This window comes from Ammospiza caudacuta, chromosome 3 (assembly GCF_027887145.1).
Source record: "Ammospiza caudacuta isolate bAmmCau1 chromosome 3, bAmmCau1.pri, whole genome shotgun sequence".
Classification (NCBI taxonomy): domain Eukaryota; kingdom Metazoa; phylum Chordata; class Aves; order Passeriformes; family Passerellidae; genus Ammospiza; species Ammospiza caudacuta.
In genome coordinates this window covers 89,568,583-89,589,854 of record NC_080595.1, presented here as the reverse complement: position 1 = coordinate 89,589,854, position 21,272 = coordinate 89,568,583, and the positions used below count along the sequence as shown (strand labels likewise).

General features: G+C 36.2%; 1 protein-coding gene across 1 annotated transcript in view; it reads left to right on the top strand.

Annotated features, from left to right (window-relative positions):
* CSMD1 (CUB and Sushi multiple domains 1) overlaps positions 1 to 21,272 on the top strand; it is a 1,059,051-nt gene that overhangs the window by 675,755 nt on the left and 362,024 nt on the right. The window contains exon 7 of the mRNA XM_058802826.1: positions 11,113 to 11,190. Within this exon, the coding sequence (XP_058658809.1) occupies positions 11,113 to 11,190 (78 nt within the window). The remainder of the gene's footprint in view (positions 1 to 11,112; positions 11,191 to 21,272) is intronic.

Sequence of the window (21,272 nt, the reverse complement as noted above, 5' to 3'; positions counted from 1 at the left end):
CTATAAGTTCTTTTTATTACACAGCATTAGTAATTATATTATGTGTGCATTTGAAAACAAAGCAGAAGTAACAATATTTTCAGCTAGAGAAATCTACTAGCACGACAGATTGCACAGTAGCGGAGGTTGGAAGAGCCCTCTGGAGCTCACCTGCCCAGTGTCCTTCTCAAAGAAGGGTAACCTAAAGCAAGCTGCCCAGGACAGGGCCAGGGGTGGGCTTGGAATACCTCCAAGATTAGAGAACCTGCAGCCTCTCTGGGCAACCAGCGCCACTGTTTACCCTCAGAGTAAAAAGGTTTTCACTTTTTAGTTAGTGGGTTTTCCTGAGTTTCAATTTGTGCTTATTGCTTTCCATCTTGTCAATGGCTATCATAATGAAGGCTCTGGCTCCACTGACTGAACACCATCTCATCTCACAAGTATTAATTCACACCAATAAGATCTACCCCTGATTCCCCCAAGTTTTCTCTTCTCCAGGCTATAATGTCCCAGCATTTTGAGCTGCTCCCTTATGTTTTTGTTTTCAGAAACTTATTTCTACTAAAATTCAACAGCCTTGACATGTATTTCCATCTTAGGTACTTCTCTCAACTTAAATAATTATTTTAACTGATCATGAAACAAAAAAAAAAAACACAACTCCACAAAATCTAAGTCTTGTGACAGACACGACCTTGTTTTCAGGCACAAAACCTAGCAGTGAAAGAATGCTTCCAATGTCTGATTGTCTCCAGACACAATCGTTGTATTTGTCCTCTGAGCAAATCCTGCATTGCTGGCTATATGACTCTGAGACCTCCAAGAAACATTTTGCTTATGGGCAGCTATTCCCAATAGTTTAAACAGACTGTTTCAGAATACACACATGTAGGTGGGATTGATGTGTTGATATATTCAGCTATCCTGTCTTTGAGACACATGAAATAAATATATAGACTTTTTTACGTAATCATTCAACACTCACTTTACTAATAGATGAGTCCTCATTACCAGACAAAACTGAAGGAATCTTTGTGATGATTCTAATTTCCCAGAAATTCTAAATCTTGAGCAGCTGTCCTCAGAGCATTTGGGACTGAACTTTCTAATGTTACTTTGACTGCTTTCTCCTGTTGCTGCTTGCTAGAAAGAATAGCTCTTTAAAGTCAGTTTGTGCTGTCTCTTTGACTGCTTGCTTGGTTCATTCATGTGTGTGTGGTGAAGATGTATAATTGTGCGGTAATTGACCATTGTTTCAGGGAAACAGAAAAGTCAGTAAATTTAATTGCAGTCCCTAGATATTTAATGAAAGCAGCCTTTATGTTTTGTCAGACAGTAAGTTGTGTAGAGTCCTTATACAGATTTTTTATGATAGCTGTCACGTGTAAATGCTATTCACAAAACAAAATCACAAGCTTGTCCATTTGCATCACAGTCCATCATAAGTACTGTGGTGGGTTGATGTTGGCTGGATGCCAGGTGCCCACCATATCAGTCATTCACTCCTCCACCTCACCAGGACAAGTAAGAGAAAATGTATTGAGATAAGGATAGCAAAGTATCACTCACCAGGTACTGTCATGAGCAAATCAGGCTCACCCCTCACATATTCTCACTCCTTTCTCTGGCTGCTATTAATGCTGCACTGTGACTTTTTTCCTTTTTAAATATGTTACCCCATCGCTGATGGCCTCAGCCTTAGCTAGTGGCAGGTCCGTCTTGGAACCACCTGGTTTTGGTCCTGTTGGACATGAGGGATGCTTCTGACTGCTCTTCACAGAAGCCACCCCTGCAGCACCCCACCCCCCCACAAAAAGCTGCTGCTCAAAATCAATACAAGAATATATTTCTAACATTTTTATATTTTATTATAAATCTATTACAATCTATTTGTTCTGATCTCACACACCTCTTGTACCAATTTAATCCATTCCTTTCCCTGGTGTTGGTTCCTTCCCTAAATACTCCGTAATTATCCTTGTGGAATACAAAAATGCTCTTCCCTTTTACTTCACAATGAGCTCTGTATCCCTAAGTAGGGCCCCTCCTGGGTCTCTGAAGTGACTGGAGAGCTCCTAGAGTGAGCTGTGCCCTAACCCCTAGGACTTGGTCTCACCAGAGACAGCCCTGGAGAGGCTTGGGTCTCTGTCTTGGTTCCCCCACTTGCCCATGACCCTCTGTGCTTCTTCTACACCTGTGGTGACAGATCTAGAGTGGTTGCAGAAGGGCCAGGGAGAGGTGGCATTTGTCTCACCCATCCACCACCATATCCCTGTGATCCTCTGTGTGTGCACAGGGGAGCTTTTTATTGCTTCACTATCCTGGCTGCAGAGGAGGCAGGCCCTATATCTATGTGGGCAGGGCAAGGTTGCTGTTCTATACCAGCCATATCATTGGTGGTGGGGTGGTTTTGGGGGCCAGAAAAGGTTGAGTGCACCCCCAAAAGCACCTAATTTTGCCTGTCCATTGGGGAGGTTGTTGGGATCGGCTCTGTCGGGATCATTCTTTGCTGCTGGTGCTGCTCACCCCTGTCCGCTTTCTCTGGATGTGGCTTGGAGACGTAAAGCCACTGTGTCTCCAAGCCATGGTGCTCACAAAAGAGGGACCGCTGTGTTGTGGAGCCAAAACCCCAGCAGAGCCAGCATGGTGCAGCGCCAGTGCCAGAAGCAGCCATGCTAAATCAAGTCCAGTTTCTGAACTGGCAGTGTGGCATGACACAGACAATTTGGCTTTCAGGGGTTTGTCCACCATTCTCTCCCATTGTTTTTGGCTCAAGGACAGGGAGAGTCAACCAAAGGGAGCCTCCACCATCCTGTCTTTTTCCTGGCAGCCGCATAGAACTAAGTCAAGGTGGCAAACTCCTGTAACATGTAAAGCGCCTTCTCTTTTTTTATACTTTTGTTATTGATATTGTTGCTGTTACTGCGTGTCCCTTATTCCATGGCTTTTTTTCCTTTTTATTATCTCAAGCCACAGTCTTTGTCTTTATCCTTCTCTTACTGGAAAGGGTGAGGGGAAGGGGAGTGGCCTATTTGGAGTTTCATTTCCATCTGTTGTTAAATCTCCACTCTAACCTAGCACATCTATCACTGTCACTGGCTTTTTGAAAGCAAATCAGTATGGGAGGCAGCATAACACATCTCTTTGAGCAACAATGGAATAATAATTTTTTTTTTCCTAGTAAGAATTTTGATTATCACACTTTTCATAAAATTAGCATACAGATGCTTTAATTACTCTTTCCCCCTCATATCAAATTAACATCATGTTTATTACTATCTTACCATAGCTATATTATTGCTGTAACTTGGCCTTTTCCAGTCAGCCAAAACTAATACTAACAAGCAGTCAATTTAATTTTCTTTCCTTTGTTTGATCTTTCATCAGGCAAACAAAATTATTATAATTTATTTCATTAAAATATTGGAACTACCAATTGGATATAAAGCTATGAATAATTAATTTGTCCAGCCATTTTTTCAGATCTTTGTAGCTTGCATTTTTAGCAATATTTATTGCCCCATTTTTTATATGGTCAAGAAAACCATCTCACTGGTATAAAAAAATTAGCACTGTACTAGAACAGCACATCTTAATGCATCAAGTAAATATAGTATTAAAATACTTGACAAACTGTTCTCATTTTCATTTGATTTTTTTTGTATTTTGATGTTGATTTCATCAATAAAAATATTTATGTCCCAAATTCTCTGTGTTTACCTGTGCAATATTTTTTTTTAGCTTCAGAGTTTCTATTCAGAAGGAGGCATGGTGTTGAATAGCCCTGAAAAGCACCAGAAAAATAATACATTGCAGTGACATGCTCTGCCTTGTCTTCTTCATATCTGCCATACCAGCAACACTGGTCTCATGGAAATGAACTCTCACCATATATATCATTGGATGCAGCTCTTGTTCTGCCTTGCTCCTTGACGGCATTGCCATGGGGGGAAAGATGTTGCAGTCATTCAGTTATGAACTTATTTTTTTATTTTAAATTCCTCTACCCTCACCTATGCTAATACATGAATTCCCTTTGCATATTCAGTGGCAGTTGCAGAGCATATGATTTGTCTTATGCCAGTGCTTCATAAATGTGTAAATTCCCCAGGGGTGAAGTATCCTTCACTAAGAGATGAAAATCTGGCAGTTCCTAGAAACAAAGCTTATCAATGTACACAGAATGACTTAAAAGGTGTCATAAAGAATCCCCTGCTTTCTTGCCTATTTACAGCATGTACAGAATGCCTGCTTAGCTTTTGCTTATTGCCAGAACAATAGAAGGATTTTTAAAAATATTTTTTGCTTTCTTTTTAGGAGGAAAGAACCCCACAATACCTTTAGCTATACAGCTAAAAGTGGTCTGCTTAAGTTAAATATTTATTTCAAAATTCCTAGAAGTAGAACAGAATAAGAAAGCTTCCAAAACAAAACATGATTTATGGCTGTGTTTACTTTTTTACTTTTGCAGTAACTCTGGCCTCTGTTATAGAGTGTTTCAAATAAAATATTCTATTTTTGGCAAGTTTTCAGCAAGGTTCAAGAAGGTATTAAGTATTTTAATAATTATGTACCCCAAGTTATTTATCTGTTGTGTTTAATTACATTCAGTAATTCAGGATTTAACAAACAGATAATCCTGAAGTCAAATAATGAATATAATAGAGGCTGCTGAAATAAATGTATGCTAATGGAAAACCATGAGTGAAATAATGTAAATCAACTTGCAATTGCTAGATCTTTCAACTAATTTTCATAACTCACAAAGTCTGCCTATAAATGCCTGTCCTTTCCACATATTCTTTAAAATGCTAGAAATTATGTTTTAAATAAGTGAAAAGAATTTGCAGTGTTTCCTTGATGCATGGTACTTTTAGTCAGGGGTTTCTTTTAGAATTGTTACTTAGAGTATATTTAGAAAGAAAATAATAAAAGCAATTGATAACATCATGAACCAGAAAAAAAACCTGATATTTTCTAGCTCTTAAGTGATGCTGAATGGACTTTTCCTTTAAATGGTCCTGAGACAAAAATATATATTTTTGTTAAATTTTATTATCAAGAGAGTAAACCAGTCTTGATATGAAAACATTAACAAGGAGATAATCCACCATTTTTCTTGGCAATTCTTTTCTGTGGCTAATAGAACCACTTACATATTCCAGTACTGCCACAGTAATACTTCTTTCTTACGTGCCTAGTAAAATGTTGCTAAAAAGGCTAAGATGTACCTGTCTCATTATATCAGCCCTAAGAAGATGCCAATTTAGTAACAGTCATTCAGTTAAGACTATTCAAAAGACTATGGCTGAAGTGGCATTCAAACAAGGAACTGAATGGTTCTCATTTTCTTTTAGAGCCAGTTCCTAGACACTACTACCCAGTGTGTTCTGCAATGCTGTTTATTCATAGACTAAATTGTATTGATAAAATTTTCCAGAACTATGGAGAATATCTGCAGTCATTTGTTGTAATCTTCACAGCAGTGTTGTTCTTGCTTCTCTGCCGGGGGCTCCTCAATATATACTTATCCCTGGATCTTTTGTCCCAGCTTTCAGGCTGCCACAGCTCTCAGCTGTCTTGAACACATACAAATCCCTAGATGTTCCAAGGCTCTTTTCCTCAAAGGCCATATTCTCACAGCTTTCTGCTGTTACAGCTCCTTGATTCAAAGGCCATATTATAGTCTCAAGTCCCAGCTCTCTGGCTACCGCAGCCCTCAGCTGTCCTCTCTTCTATCATATCAGGGGGTCCCATACCGTCTCTCGATGTTCCTTGTGGCTGCGTGTTCTCCACCACATCGGGGTCACCAGATGTTGCAATCTTCACAGCAGCATTGCTCTTGCTTCTCCACCAGGGGCTCCTCTCCAGCCCTCTCTGAATGCCTCACCCCCTTTTACCCCAGCTACCTCCATGGGCTACAGCTGCTGCCCAAGCAAGGACATCACAGCTGCAGCCCATTTACAATAACTAGGATCAGGGCAATACAATACAGAGATCACTGCCATACATATATTTAAAATACATGTATTTAGTCAAGCCCCCATAGTCATTGAAGACTTGATGCCTGCTGGACCAGTTTTATTATGATATATCATACATTGAAAGCACAATGTAGCTAAGGCAGTCCATCAGGGCAAAGGGCCAGCTGGGAGACATAGAGAAGGTTAATGGAAAACAAATGGCTGTGCTTCTTTTTAAACCTGCAGAACCTGTGTCAGTTTATACAAATAGAATGAGAAAGATTTGTGTAAAAATCTACTGTGACACCAATTTATCTTGGTGCCATTTATTCACTAGTACTGCATGCAGAGATTTCCAGCATAGGGAGCAGGTGGAAGGTCTGATAGTGACAGGCACTACTTTGCTGAATTGATGGAACAAGGAAGCCAACTGATCATGAACCTACAGCTTTTACAGGTAGCCATATAGGAGAAACATTTGTGCCTGCTGTGAAGCTCTCTGGAGTTATAATACTGATTAGTAGGGAAGATTTTGAAAGCTGTTAGTGACAGAAACACTGGGAGAGTGTATTTGATGGAATACTCTTCAGGCAGGAAATAGAGAAACAGAAAAGGGATGAATATTCCAATGAATTCATTTAAACTAGAGATTCTATGGAAGGCTGTGATGCTTCTGCAAAAAGTCAAGTGGGCAGCTGAGAGGAAAATCTTAAGATGCTCCCTGGTGGAAGCATCCACACTTATTGAGTGTGGGATGTTGTTTTATCAACAAAATTATTATAGAATTCCCTTCATAAACTAAAGTTAATAGTACGATTGAGAATGATTGTTTTTTTCTTATTCTCATAAATACAAAACTTTTAGAAAGAATTCATAGTGCAACAAGCAATAGTGAAGCAGAAGAAAACCTAGAAAGAGATAACGAACTGTTTACTGATCACACATGACTTTGAGCAATAAGAAAGAAAGTATAATCTGGATAGAACATTGATGCTGCTAAATGTGAAGCTGTAGCTTATTTATTTCAGGGTCAAAAAAAGGTACTGTTCTCGTAATTATGTCTTTGGAGGAGAGTGTGGCACCAGATTAGGCACCAGGGCAAAGCGAACAGAGCACTGAAGTGGACTCTTCAATCTCTCTCTTCAATGAATTAAGAAAATATTTTCTTTTACAACAGGGTTACTCATATTGAAGAAAATAAGAACAGTGAAACTGAAGCAAAAGGAAATTGATTAATTATGTATTGTACTGAGATAAATTTGCTAAGTTCCTTCAAGAATAATTTTATGAATGTTCTTGCAAACACACTTTTTTACTGAAGTCTGCAAAATATTTAAAGCCAAGTGTAAATCTTTGTAAAACATATGTAACATATGCAAAAAATACAGAAAATATTTGGGTTCTTCCTTTGCTGTAACAAAACCAGAGAACCATTCAAATATATCTATATATATTCCTTATAGTGACATAGAGCTTCAGACTGGACAGGAAAGGTGCTTCTTGTGATCACCAGACTTTGGGCATTATGCTGTTCCTCTTCACCTTCAAATACCTGTACTAGGAAATATCTGCAGTGAAGGGCAGCCAAGAGCTGAACTCAGCAGAGCAGCTTGAGGAAGTACCAACAGATGATGTCAGAATATTTTAGCTTTGAGTGGTAGCCAGTATTTGAGGTCTTGGAGGCTATTTCATGCAGGAAGAAAAATCAGCAAGATACTCAGGTATTTGGATAATAGGGGAAAAGCATATTATGTCACTGAAGTCTGGGATAAAATGTATTGTCTTCACACATGTTCAAATATGTCAGAAACTAAGAGCTGCTTGAAAGTCACAGTAGATTTGAATGAAGATTTACAACCTAAAATTTTTACTTTCATGATCCATTCAGATAAGACCAGGCATATATTCCTTTCATGGATGAGTTTATTTCAGCTGTAGCAAAAGTTTAAGGAATACCACTGGTGCTTTCCAGTACTCTGATAAGATTGCCATAGACTTCCAACACTCAGCTCTCTGCCCTCTTCCCTAAGTAGGTAACTCATCTCCAAAAGACTCTTGAAGATATGATAAACAGAAAAGGTGAAGTAAGCTAATTAACTAAGCTTAACTGGATGTTTAAGTGAAGCAAGCAGAAAGCTGTGCAGATTTTTAAAAGTAATAATTTAAAAGTTGGAAAGTGCTGTTCAGTTTTAACTTTATTAATGTAAACTCATTCCTCTTTTTGTGCTTTCAAATGGAAAATCATCTTTGAAATCAGGAAAACCTTTCTAATGAAGGTGCAATGGGGAAGTTAAAGAGAAGTATCTCAGAAAAGTTATTCAAATGGGAATTAAATTGTTATAAAACATCCAATTCAGAGCATTTCTTTTATTTACAGGAGGAGTTGAACTGGTTCACTTGAACCACAGTATGCAGTAGTCTGTGTTTCTTTTTCAGACATTGAATAGTTTTTATTTTAGGAACTATGCTTGCCTAATACTTTTTAAAATGACAATAAAACACCTTATCGGGCACATGCAAAAACCTACACATTCAATAATAAAAAAAGCAAAAATTTGCTTTTCATATATCAAACTATCTTATTTCACCTCTTGGGTCCATATGTCTCCCAGATAACTACATTTGTCTCCTAGATAACTACATTTAGCTGTTAAAGTTTTATGGACAAAAAGACTCGTTCCACGTAATGTCTGCTGTCTAAAATGTAGGGATCTAGCTTCAGCAAGTATTATATGTTTCTGTTATGTTTTGTGGAGAGAAAAAGGCATCTCCAGAGAGGGATTCATTGTGTCTATCTTAGAAGGGGATGAATCACTCCTTTGAGTGAGCTATTTCTCTTCATAAAACATACATTTAGATGACTGATCTTAATTTTGTGCATCCCCTCCCTAATGTTCTTTCAGTAAGATACAGAATGGCTTTTTCTTAGAATCTGAAAAAAATCCAAGGATAGAAACTGCAGGACCTGTTTCAGTGCATGACAGTCAAAAAGCTTTTCATATATCTAGTCAAAACATCTTGTTTCATTCTTGTTTGTGACCTCTGTATTTCAAATAAAGCTTGTGAGTATAATTTTTTCTCATTCACATGAAATGTTCTTCAAACATGTATAACAAACGCCCTTAAGAGTGAAATGTCACAAAGAATTTGAGTGATGATTGGAATTTTTACTCTAAAATAGTGTCACAGCACAAAGAGAAGAGGAATAGAGTTCTTTTTTTCTGTCCATTGCCTAATAACTCAATGTTTTTATTATTCATCCATGTAAGCAATATGGGTTCTGAATCCTCAAAAAACTGCTCACAGGTTTTACATAACACCGACATTAATAAATTGAGAAATTCATACTGCTGGAGGGACCACAACTCCTGACAATATCCCAAATATTCTCTGCAAGAACTGTGTTGTTCATTTCCCTTTAAATATAGAATAGTTTTAACAGATTTGTTGCACAGCCTGAAAAACAACTTAAGGTGGCACGTGATGGAAACTTTCGAACCTAAGTCTGGAAACTTAGGTTGCAAATCCAAATAAAACCATATCCATAAAGTTTGCCCTTCCAAAATGGCTTGGGGATAATATTGTCTGCACTGATGTCTCTGTATGATGTACAGTTCCTGCCTTAGAAGAAAACACCACACTGCTATCATAACCATTTCATACTATTCAGCTACAATTGTGTTTCAATCATCTTTCATCATTTGAACACCTGTTTTCCTCATTTAGGCGTGAAGGGCTGCACTTGAACAGAATGTACTTTCTGCAGTACTTGCTCAATTTCAGTAGTCAAGAAAAGCCACCTTCCCTCTGAAGTTACAATATAGAAATAAATACAATGGAAAAATGATTTTTAATGCAGTATTTAAAGACAACTTTCTACCACTTCACTTAGAAATATTTACATACAGATCAGTGTATATTGTAGTAATTATAAAATTTATACCATGTAATGGCAAAAATTATAACTTACATTCTATGGTATGAATTTATTTACTGTGAGTTACTAATTACTTCCACGTAAGAAATGTTTGAGTTGAATTTGTGTTTCTGTTTGTATCTTGGATAAATAAGTGCATTTTGAGATTATTAGCACCTGCAAGGTCTAGAAAAAAGTATTTAATATTAATCAGGGAAGGATTACAGGTTTTTGTAATTTTTGGTAACTGAAATGCATCTTGATGTTGTCATTAGCATTCTGGTACAGAGTCAGTCATCAGCTATTTTGCAATTGCTATTGTTTTTTGACACAATAGTTTTGAATTGTTCATGCTTGTTCTGCAATTATTTTCTACATCTGATTTTAATTTCCGTTGCTCAATTTGTTCCCACAGAACTAATAAATTTCCTGCGAAGGTGTCCTATATTTCTATCCTTTTCTCTTAGCATTACAATTAAAATTCTTCCCTGTGTCTTCCTTAATGTATAGCTGCATTGCTGCCTTCTCACGTCTCTTCCTACTTGGCTCCTGATCCCACCTATGGTGCCCAAACTACTTAATAGGGATAGGCTGGGAGTTTATCAGCCATTCAGCTGACTAAACAGAGAAAAAAGATATTAAACCTCTGATGCATCTGTTCTTTCTCACAAAGCGTTGCCCCTGTGAGAGCTCTTACTCTCTTCTTTCTAATTCAGTTGAAATTGCCCTGTAGATTCAAAAGGGTTTAGGTGAGCCAAATAATGTAACGCACTGTGTTAATCTCATTGGGAAACAGAATTAAAAACATGTCTCCTGATGAAAAGTGAATCAAACAAAAGCAGGTGTGGATATCACATTGAAAGCTTGTAGTCCTTGAATATATGTAGATAATGTTCTGTATATTCTATGTAAGAAATATATTTTTTTAATGTTTGAGATTTTCTTATATGGAATGGCAAACACAGGAAATGCATACTTGTAACTAGGACAGGCTGTTCTTTTCTTTGAACATAAAGAAAGTTGAATCCAAAATATTGCCAATCCTATCTGTTCATAAAGGACATGGTTATATTCGTTGCAAAAATAAATAAAACCAAAAATTTATTTGGATTTTCCAGAAGCTGCAGTTATATCAACCTGCTGTAGGTTTCCTATATAGCTTTGTATTATTTTAATGCATGATTTTGAAGCTATATGTGCTTTTAATGAGGTTTAATAATGAATTATTTTATCTTTGTTTGCTTATCTTCTCAGTAAAAAAGGCAATTGAACTGAAATCAAGAGGAGTCAAGATGTTGCCCAGCAAAGACAGCAACCACAAAAATTCTGTCTGTAAGTTGTTTATAACCTTATTTTTAGTGACTACATATATCTTCTGGAATTCTTGTAAATATACAAATCAAAGAGAGAGATGTTGGGATGCAATGGTCATAAAATGGCTATTATGCTTTCAATTGTCACTGAATCAGAACTCCACTGATAATACTCTGCTGAGGGTAGAAAGCAGAATATGGTTGGTGTAAACTCTGAAAAATATGGTAGGTAGAAACCCCCCTGCATTTTATATATCACAGTATTCTTGTGTATTTTATTGTTTAGAATTCAGAGACACATGGCAAGTTAGGAAATCCAGGCAGAACACTGCCATATAGACTTCATCAATTCAATATTGGGGACAGTGAAGGTATCTGAGAATTTTCTGTATCTAAACTTATACTTTGTGATCTTTTTTCCTTCCCCTCACTCAACATCACAGCTAAATTCTTCCCTCATCTTGCCACACTGTCTGGTGAACACCTCTTTCCAGTCTTGCATAGCAGGAGTTAAGAACTGGTATAAGTCCCAGCTTCTCAAGAAGATGGAGGTCACAACGTCAACTTCCCCTCATTGCATGCATAGTGCACTCTGGAATGACACCTGTTTTGTCCCTTTACACCTTTTTCCCTGTGTAAAGTGTAAAGCTAAAATCAAAATGCTACCTATGGGACTATGAGGTTGTTAGTTTTTTTGAGCATCACTTTCTCTGAACTGGCAATCTGACTAATATCCTGAGAGATCTTTCTCCATTAATTAGGCCAGTCTTGAATTGAGAAAACGAGGATATTTTTGAACTTTGAAAACTGAGGGCCCCTTAGCCCCCCGCCCCCCAAAAGAAAAGTTCAAACCAAAAAAGCCAGAGGTTAGGCCAGCATTCACACAGAACTCATTAAAAGTGTTAATGTAATGTTTCAGATGTATTCAGATAAATTAATTCCTCATGTAATAACAGTGAACTCAATGAAGCGAAACCTCTGCTGAGTTTGCCTCATGTGCCATTCTGCGAGTGCAGAGAGAATGAGTGTCTTGAAAGCTGATGTCTGGAGGATATGTTTTATTCTCTGTGTTTCTGTTGTGCATTGTTTAATGCAAAGTGAGTTTCTGGTATGCTCACTGGAACAAAAGAGGCATGACAATTTTCTGCTTAAAATATTGCACATTGATGCTGAGGCACTCAAAAGGAACTTTTTATGCAAGGTGTAGCAGAAAAAGTTGATCCATCTCTTTGGTGTCTGTATCTGAATGGGTGATAATTTCATTATTTATAAGTTACTTCTGGGAGCTGTGTGATCTCTGCTTACGGTCTCAGAACACACGCTGTCAAACACCAAATGTAGTTACAGAAAGTAGAATTATGACAGGCTATGGAAGAAATTATTATACGGCAGTCTGTTGTTTACCTCAGTGAAAATTGTCTTTTTTTCTTTGTGTTTTGACTTGTAATACTTTATTATCATGTCTAACTTTCCAATATAAATCTAAAAAGTGCATTGATATTATTACCATTACTTTCATATATATAAATATTTTAAAAATTATAAGAGTAAAATACAATAAGCTGGATTCAAATGTATTTTGATGCTCTTTCTGATGTAAGCTTTAAGTATTTAAGCATTTATCTTACCTGTACTTACACAGACAGAAAAGACAATTGGGGATTTGACTCCAGAGAAATTATAAGAATGGATATTATAATTTGATGCCAAATAGAATATTTTTTTTTAATATATTATATACCAACACCTCTCACTATTTTTGTATGTTAGATCTTTTAAATATTCTCTCTCTATAAAGCAGAGAGCTTAGTTTTGGCTTTTTGGCTTATAGGGGGTAAATGAAATGCAAATATCATCACACCAAATGCTGTGAGATCATATCCTGTGTATCCCAGGACCTGCAGCTTTCCCACAGCTCTTCCTCCCAGGCAGAAACTACAAGCAGCTGGTTGAAAAACCATTTCACAGAGGCAACAGCCTTTTAGGATTTATATAGAAAATGTTATCAGTGTTACCAATGATAATAACATTACTGATGATTCCTCATAGAATGCAGAATGGCATTTTAGTATTTCAGTCATGTACAGTCAGAGCTCTCTCTCCTCCTTTTGGACCTGCCTGGATTCCAGGATACTTTCTTTCAGATCTTCCATCCTTTATAAAGAGTCAGGTACCAAAGCATGGCTTTCAGATGAAGGTGCCTCTACATTGGAAAGAAAATTCATTATATATTGCAGCATTTCCCAGGGAAACAAGAGGGCTTTGCCATTGCTTTTTGTTTTGGTTTGACTTTTATGTGTGGTTTTTGGTAGAGTTTTTGGTTGGTTTTGAGGGATTTTTTTTGTTTGTTTTCATGGGGTTGGGTTGGGGTTTTTTTTGTGGTTTTTTTTTTTTTTTCTTTGTGTTTTTTTTTTTTTTTTTTCAGTAGTTTTGTTTATTTTGTTTTGTTTTGGTTTTTTTTTTTTCTTTGGTACACCCAAAAGAAATGTATCAAGTTAGTTTTTTGCCAGATAGTCCTGATAGGTAGTAGTCTCTAGCAGTGGGCCAGATGCAGCAGAATTGTGATTAAATTATGCAAGGAAATGGGGCAAGGATGGGAAAGATAATTGAAGTAAAATACAGTACTGCAGTTGGCAAAGGTGTGAAAGAGTAAACTGGGTAAAGGCACATGGGACAGGCAGTTTTCACAGCTCTGAGTGCTTGAGCTGCCACAAACACTGGCCAAATCCAGTCAGTATATTTACCTTTGAAGGTAAATCAAGGGTCATCTGAAGCTGATCTCTCATAAGAGCAAGGGCAGAATTGTATTTTATGAAACTGCTTAGGGAAAGCAAATCAAATTACATCTGTTGGTGTCCATCTGATTAGTTGCCTACCCACTTTTGTTATCATTCTGATATATATGCTATATTCCCAAAAATCCATCTTGCTGTCTTCACTCATTCTAACGTGAAAACCTGCAGACTCTGTGTCCCTAATAGCTTTGGCCTTTTCTAAAACTGCTATGACTATAGTTTCATAGTGACTGATTAAATAAAAATAAAATTCTTATTGCTGCCTCTTGTATGAGAGTGCTTTCATGGCATTATTTCTGTCCAGCAAATCTCTCAGAGGGTGATTATCATCTCTAAACACATTGAGCATTACCTCTACAGTAGAGAGACTGTGCAGGAGAATCCTGTACATCCAAGAGGAGAGCCCTAATGAAGAGAGCTGCAAGGAAAGACCAAAACTGGGCTGCCATAGTCCTTATAAAGGTCTCATTTCTTTGTCAAATATAAGATCCTTATATTTTATCTCTTAAAGTGTACATACCAGGCAGTTACTGCTAGTCATGCTATGTGCAAAGGATAACAAGTGAATACAAATCTTCAGGACACCAGTTCACAGAATACTGGGAAGGCAGGGCCGTAACTGCAGACCTGCTAATTAGCACCTCTGCAAATCTTTGTGCCCTCTTCAGCCCAAAAACAGAGAAGGGTTAGGAGAGCAGACTGCCCCAGAAGGCCCTAATGCCATCACCCTCCTGCTGCAGCCGCAGGGCAGCCTCACACTTCCACATCTCCTCAGCAGCAGGAGGATGGAGCACAGGGATGCATCAAGCTCACAGTAAATGCCAAGGAAGTTCAGTGAGGTGAGACACATCATATCAGGTGAAAACTGCAAATGATTATACAGCTTATGTGGTGTGTACAAATCTGCCAGTGCAGTGATGCCAGGAGGGGAAGGCAGCAGTGAGAAAGAAGTGCCTGGGAGAGCTGATTTCCTGAGTTTGCTCGTGTCAAAAGGTAGCGTGGTGACTTGCTTGCCACATGACACAGCAAACTGCAAGGAATGTCCACAGCCTGAAACAGCGACAGAGATTAACAGACAGTGATTCATTAAAAAATATGGCATTCATATTGAACCTTGTTAGCATTTCATAGTAATTACTGAATATTTAGTGACCTAACATCACTGTACAATATGGTGCGTGTGAACTACTGTGTTTTATGAAGTGTAAATTCTCTAAGTATTCATTAAGTAAAAAACTCTTATACTTCACAAAAGCAATTTCAGGCTTCTGTAGTATTATTTGAAAATGTATTTTAGGATACTAGGAAAATCCATGTTAAATACTTTGAAGATCATGATTTTAGTGTAAGATTAATGCATCCTCTGAAACTTGAGTTACAGAGTTTACCTAAACAGTTCTTCACCCTGAAGATGATAAAAAGAGCTACTTTACAACAATTATTTTTGTGATGTAGAGCCAAAGAACAAATGAGTTTACAGACTAAGTATTGATTGGTTGCAGCACATTAAGTTGAATTAATGGCACATGCTCTTGAAACTGTAGTGATTAATACCAAAATTGGATTACACTGCTAATTCTGTGTAAGAAAGAATGACAGCAGTCATTATTTATTTTGTTGTTGGGTAACTGAGAAAAATTTCTTAGGACATTGTAATATAAAGTTAAAAATTTTAGGATAAAAATTTGTTGTTTACTAATACATTCCTCACATTTTAAATAAACTTACAATTTCATCTTCTTGATGTTTGACTACTGGTAAATGTACTTTGAAAGAAGAAATATGGAGAGTAGTCAAATTTTGTTCTTCATTTAACGAAAGAGTATTTCCCTAAGAAAGACAATATTAGACTGAATAGTTGCATTTAATAGTGCAATTTTCTGGCTGTTTTGTTCTTATACCTTAGCAAAAATCAATTTATTTTAGTACTTTTATATTTTGATCGATTGATTAATACATAGAAACCAGTTGAAAACCAATGTGCAATCAACAAACAGATATGACAACTGCTGAAGGTCATGAAAAGTTTCAGATATAAAAGGAAAAATTATTGCTACTTACTACATTTTAAAGATGAAGTTTATATCTTCTCTTGATATAAACACTGATTTCTGGTTATTATATTTATATTTAGGTTATCTTATAATTTCTTCCCCAAAATATCCTATTATTTAATAATTTTTTAGTATATTTTTCCAAAATTGTTTTAGGATCACTGAAAACCTATGTAAGAGTACCATATTATTATTTTCAAAATGCACATGTAATAGAAAAATTTCCACTAAAAATTCTGTCAGGTTTTTTTTGTGCTTGTATTGTGTTGAGACTTCACATATGAAAAACCATTTCTTACTGAATTTGGATCTTACATGCTATTTATTACAGGCTATGTCAGAATCAAATAATGATAAAAATATTGTTACATATTCATTGTTCTGATAGTTTTCAGTTTCAAATTTTAAAAATCCCAACTATACAATATCAAATCTCTTTCATTCTTTAAAATTATGCTCAAATCTACATTAGTTTACATTAATTAAATCTCATGCTTGCATTAGTTTAAGAAACTTTTTATCAGTGATGGGATTGATCACCAGTAAACATAATACAAAACCAGCTATCCACGTAATTACAGGCAGTTGATATCAAAAGATCCTAAGTTTGGATATTGTATGCCCAAGTGGTCTCAGTATTCAGTCTGTTTTCTGCTTTGAATATTTAAAATATTATGTGTTGCTGTATTTAAAAAATAGTAAAAGAAATAAAATATGAACACTAGGAAAAGTAGAGAGACCTTATAATTTTTTCTAAAAAAAATCTGCTGGAAAGTAGATTTGTTCTGCAGAATTCCAAAGGCCTGTGCCCTTTCAAGAAGCATGAATTAAAAAGCACTGGAGAAATAAATGTAACATAAATCTCTCTTTTTAATGGGTCTCGCTGCCAGCTAACACAAGTAAAGTAGATGGGAAAATGTTGGCATCTTTTGGGCTTTTATTCTGGGGCACTCTGTAGTGTTTGCAAGTGTTTTGAACGAGATTGTTGGGTGTTGTTTACCCTGTTCTGACACTCAGTTAATCAGTTTGCTGTAGGTTCCAAAAAGAAAAAAACAGAGACAAGAGAAGAATGCCCGTATATCAAGAGACATTCTTTACTAAATTTTGGAAGGAAAACTCGCTAGCATTGCATTTTATAGTGTTATCTGCTTTGTGTCCTTTAAAAAGAGAAATTCCTAATTGTGGAAATTTGGATTTCCATTTACAAATCAAAGAGTGTTTTCAAAGAGTGCTGTTCCCCAGGCTCTTCATGAAGCATTGCAACACAAGGGTGAAAACTGATAGGCTTCATCTGTGGCCCTTTTCAGACCTCAGTGAACATCTCTTCGGCATTTTCTGTGTTCAGTAGCAGATATATCCTTTCTTTCATGAGGAAAATGGAGGCATCTGAAACACATGTATTTAAGATTGAGATTTGTCAGAGGAGAAATGTTGAGTTCTAAGATCAATATGAAGGTGCCTCTTTCTCACTTGTTTCTGTAGTTCTCTCTGAAGATCTCAGTGTTGTCAGGGGAAGTTACTCTGTGCTTATGTGTCATATTGTGTTATAATAATTTACAGACACTGAAATGATTCTCATTTTTAGGTGTCCACACAGTATCATGAGCGTTCCAGCCTTTTCAATCATGAAAGTTATTTTTCATTTGTTCAAATCTCACAGCTTGAAAAAGAGAGCAATTTTCAAATTTGCATTTATATTGTGCATGTCTTCAAATGAGAGAAAGGATTGTTTATAACTTACTAATGTGGTACTTACAAGGTTAGGAAACACAAGGCTTAAGTATATAAGATCTTTTGGGCCTAGCCTGTCTGCCAATATCCAATTTTATTTTAAAAAGTCTTTTTACAGAAATACTTGAGCACATGTTACTTGTTCAGTTAAAGAAAAGAGAGAAGTAACATTTAAAACACTGGCACTTTTATACAAAAGGTGAAGGGATAGTTATATATGTCTATGTATACCTACCCACATACATACACATAATTGTAAATAATGCATAATACTTAATATTCCATTACAACATTTACCACATGCCTAGTAAAAGATTAATGACTCTATTTCCCCTTGTTACTGAGTATTAGGGTATGAAGTTGGGCAGTAGGAAAAAATAACTGCTGGATTAACCTCTAACTGTTTTATAAAGCATTAATAAAATAGGAAGGCTAATTACCGTGATATACTTTGTCCTATCATAGACTGTAATAATACAGAGTTTCCCAAGAGTTACAGAGTTTGGGATTTTCAAAGATTGGTATCCCTATGCAATGAAATTATTCTACAATGCTATTTCACTATATTGTATAAATGGCTTCATAAATCAGGTTACTAAATTATACTTGGTGTTTCTAAATAAGCCCTCATCACGGCAGGAGTTTAAATATCTTTTAAAATACTATGCAAAAATCTTGCTGGGAAAAGAACTACTGCCTAAATATATTTGTGAAGAAAAGCATTTCTTATAGCTACAAGCAAAACAAGGTGCTTCATCAAGTATTTAATACATAATTTGCATATATAATTCGTAAAATAACCAGAAGAAAGCTTCTATTAAAATATGTAAAACAAGGTGTAATCTGATTGAGTCATGGATGGTTAAAATGAATTGTTATCCAGCTAGGAAGCTGAAACTGCCATTAACTAATTTTCATATACAATTATAGAACGTTACTGATTATTCAAAGTGAATGTTCATACTGTAGGCTAAACTGACATTCAATTTTGTATTTTCAAAGTCAAAGACTTAAAAATAAGCAACTTGCTTTCAGCAATTACAATTCTGTATAAATATTCATGCAAAATAAAAATGTATACTTTAATACTTTTATATAATTTCCTTGGCTTAAGTTCTCTATACAGCTCTGTTAAAAATATAGATGTGGACAGTAAATAGGCTGGCAAAGTGAAGTCTCTGTAGATTGAAATAATGCATTTAAATTATCAAGGCATTTAGAATTTGTGGGTGGGTGAATTCAGATTTCTAGAACTTAAAAAACATGGAAACAGCTTTAATTAAAGAAAGAATTATGACAGTGGTCTATGCAGTGAAGGTATGCTGCAGAATACAGAAACCCTTACTGTCAAGTCCTTTGGAAGAGGCACAGACTTCCCACCTCCTGCAAGATTTCCAGTTTCCACAGAGGCTCATACTGAACTTGTGTATTTGTTGAGATCCCGATCTTCTAAATCCTCATTGTGGGAGAATATCTGCAGAATCTGATAGAAGGTCTTGGACTATTTTCTTTTTTCAGAATATGTTGTCTACATTATGAAACACTTTGGAAAATATTTTCACTGTGTTGGTGCAGTATGTCACTGTCTGTTGTTAGCCTGTCACCCTGGAATGTGTCTGTTCCTGCAGCTCTTCTGAGCAGAACTGTGAAGGACTGGTGTCATATCTGTTTGGAACAGGGAAGTATTGTTCAGTGGCAGCTAATTTATGAGCTTCAGAGCAGTTTGTGTCCACTACTCCTTCTTCACTTGGAAAAAGGGAAGCAAAAATTTATATAACCCTATATATTAATTTCCTCAGTAATTCATTTGGGAGCTTGAAATATTTTTGGGATGGGAATGAACACAACAAGAAGGAATTAAAATTGAAATAAATACATTGGCTTGCTTTTGGCAGGAAAGGACTAGTTGCTATGGGGAGGGGATTATTCAGCATATGTTCTGCCACTGAAATCAATAGAACAAATTGTTTGTTCTTAAACAAGCAAGCAATAAGGTTACTCAGCTACTTATTTTTTTAAAAACAAATGCAAAGAAAAATCCTGAAGCATCTGGCTGTGTTTTTTTACATTGGCATAATTGAAAAAGAAGGGACTATAGGTGGGGTGGTCTGGCTCATATGTATGCTTTTATCAAACAAACCATCTGAACTCTGGTAAGAGTGACAAAATCAATTTTTCATATATCAAAGTTTTAAGTTTTAACACCCATGATGTTTTAATACACATGATGGCATCAAGAAATAAGTTTATCTCAAAGTCCACATAGCTTCGATAATACAAGCACTTGTTTGATTTCTGTCTTCACTGTCACAGTATTTTCTGCTTCAGGCTTCTAACATGAAAGAGGTTCTCCCGCATAAACAAAAGATATGTCAAAAAAATATGCATATCTTCCCTAGTTTAACACTTTCAAACTGAACTCTGAATTAACTGAACTCAGTGAATTAACAAATTAACAAGAGCAATACAGTCTGGCTTTTCTAAGCCAGCATTTTATGTGACATATTTTATTCAAGAAGCAACTTTTTATTGACATATCAGCTTTTTTTTCATGTGTCTGAAGTTGTATGGTAAAACTGATTTGTACTGAGAAGTCACCTTCCTTTCTCAATTCTACCAGACCTGGTTTTCAGTAGTCTGCAAATGCATCTGCAGTCCAGAACATCAGAGGCTGAAATGAAAAGCACTTACGTTCAGATTAAAAATATAGCATGAAGCAGTGCCATCTGCTTGTATATTGTTCTCTTGTATCTATGGAATATACTAAAAAATTAATCCACAATTTAGAGTATGAAAGTTCAAAAGCACTTAAAACCAATAAATGATAGTCATTTCTGGTGTAATCCTCAAGGAGAAGTGCTAATGTGTAAGATGGGCTTGGTTTGACAGAGAATAAGACATTTTGGAGAGGTAGAGCTTGAATCCCACACCACTGTTGTTATAAAAACCTAGAAAATGTCCTCAATTTCTGTCAGGTTTGCTTGAATTATTTTTTTTTCTGTTTTTCAGTCTTTCAGTTCTTATTCTTATTTTTCAGTTTTTCAGTTCTTATTCAAGAAGCCATTGCTTCTTGTCTTACTGTATGTACGGCATTTTAGTTTTGTTCAGAGCAGCCCATGCGATGCCGTGTTTCATATTTGGGACAAAAACAATGTTGATAAAAAATGTGTCTGCCATTGAACAGTGTTTATGCAGTGTTCAGGCTTTTTCTAGCTATGTCACTCTCTTTTTCATACTTTTTTCCCCTTCCTTTTGAAATTCTCTAATTACTCTCAAACAGTCTGACTCTTGCCATTTAAATCCAGATCTTGTTCCCTCTGTATTTGAATAAGGCACTGGGTTCCCACTCAGGAAGGTCTGGAAGAAAAAGAGTAGATGACTGTGCAAGAAAAGATTAGCTCTCTGGATATTCATTGATCACTAGAAGTGGAGAGTTCTACAGGCACATCCCACTAAAGAGTGTTAGGTTTTGTTAAATTTGGCGTGTATTTGGGATGTATTGCTTAAACATGTTTCTTTCA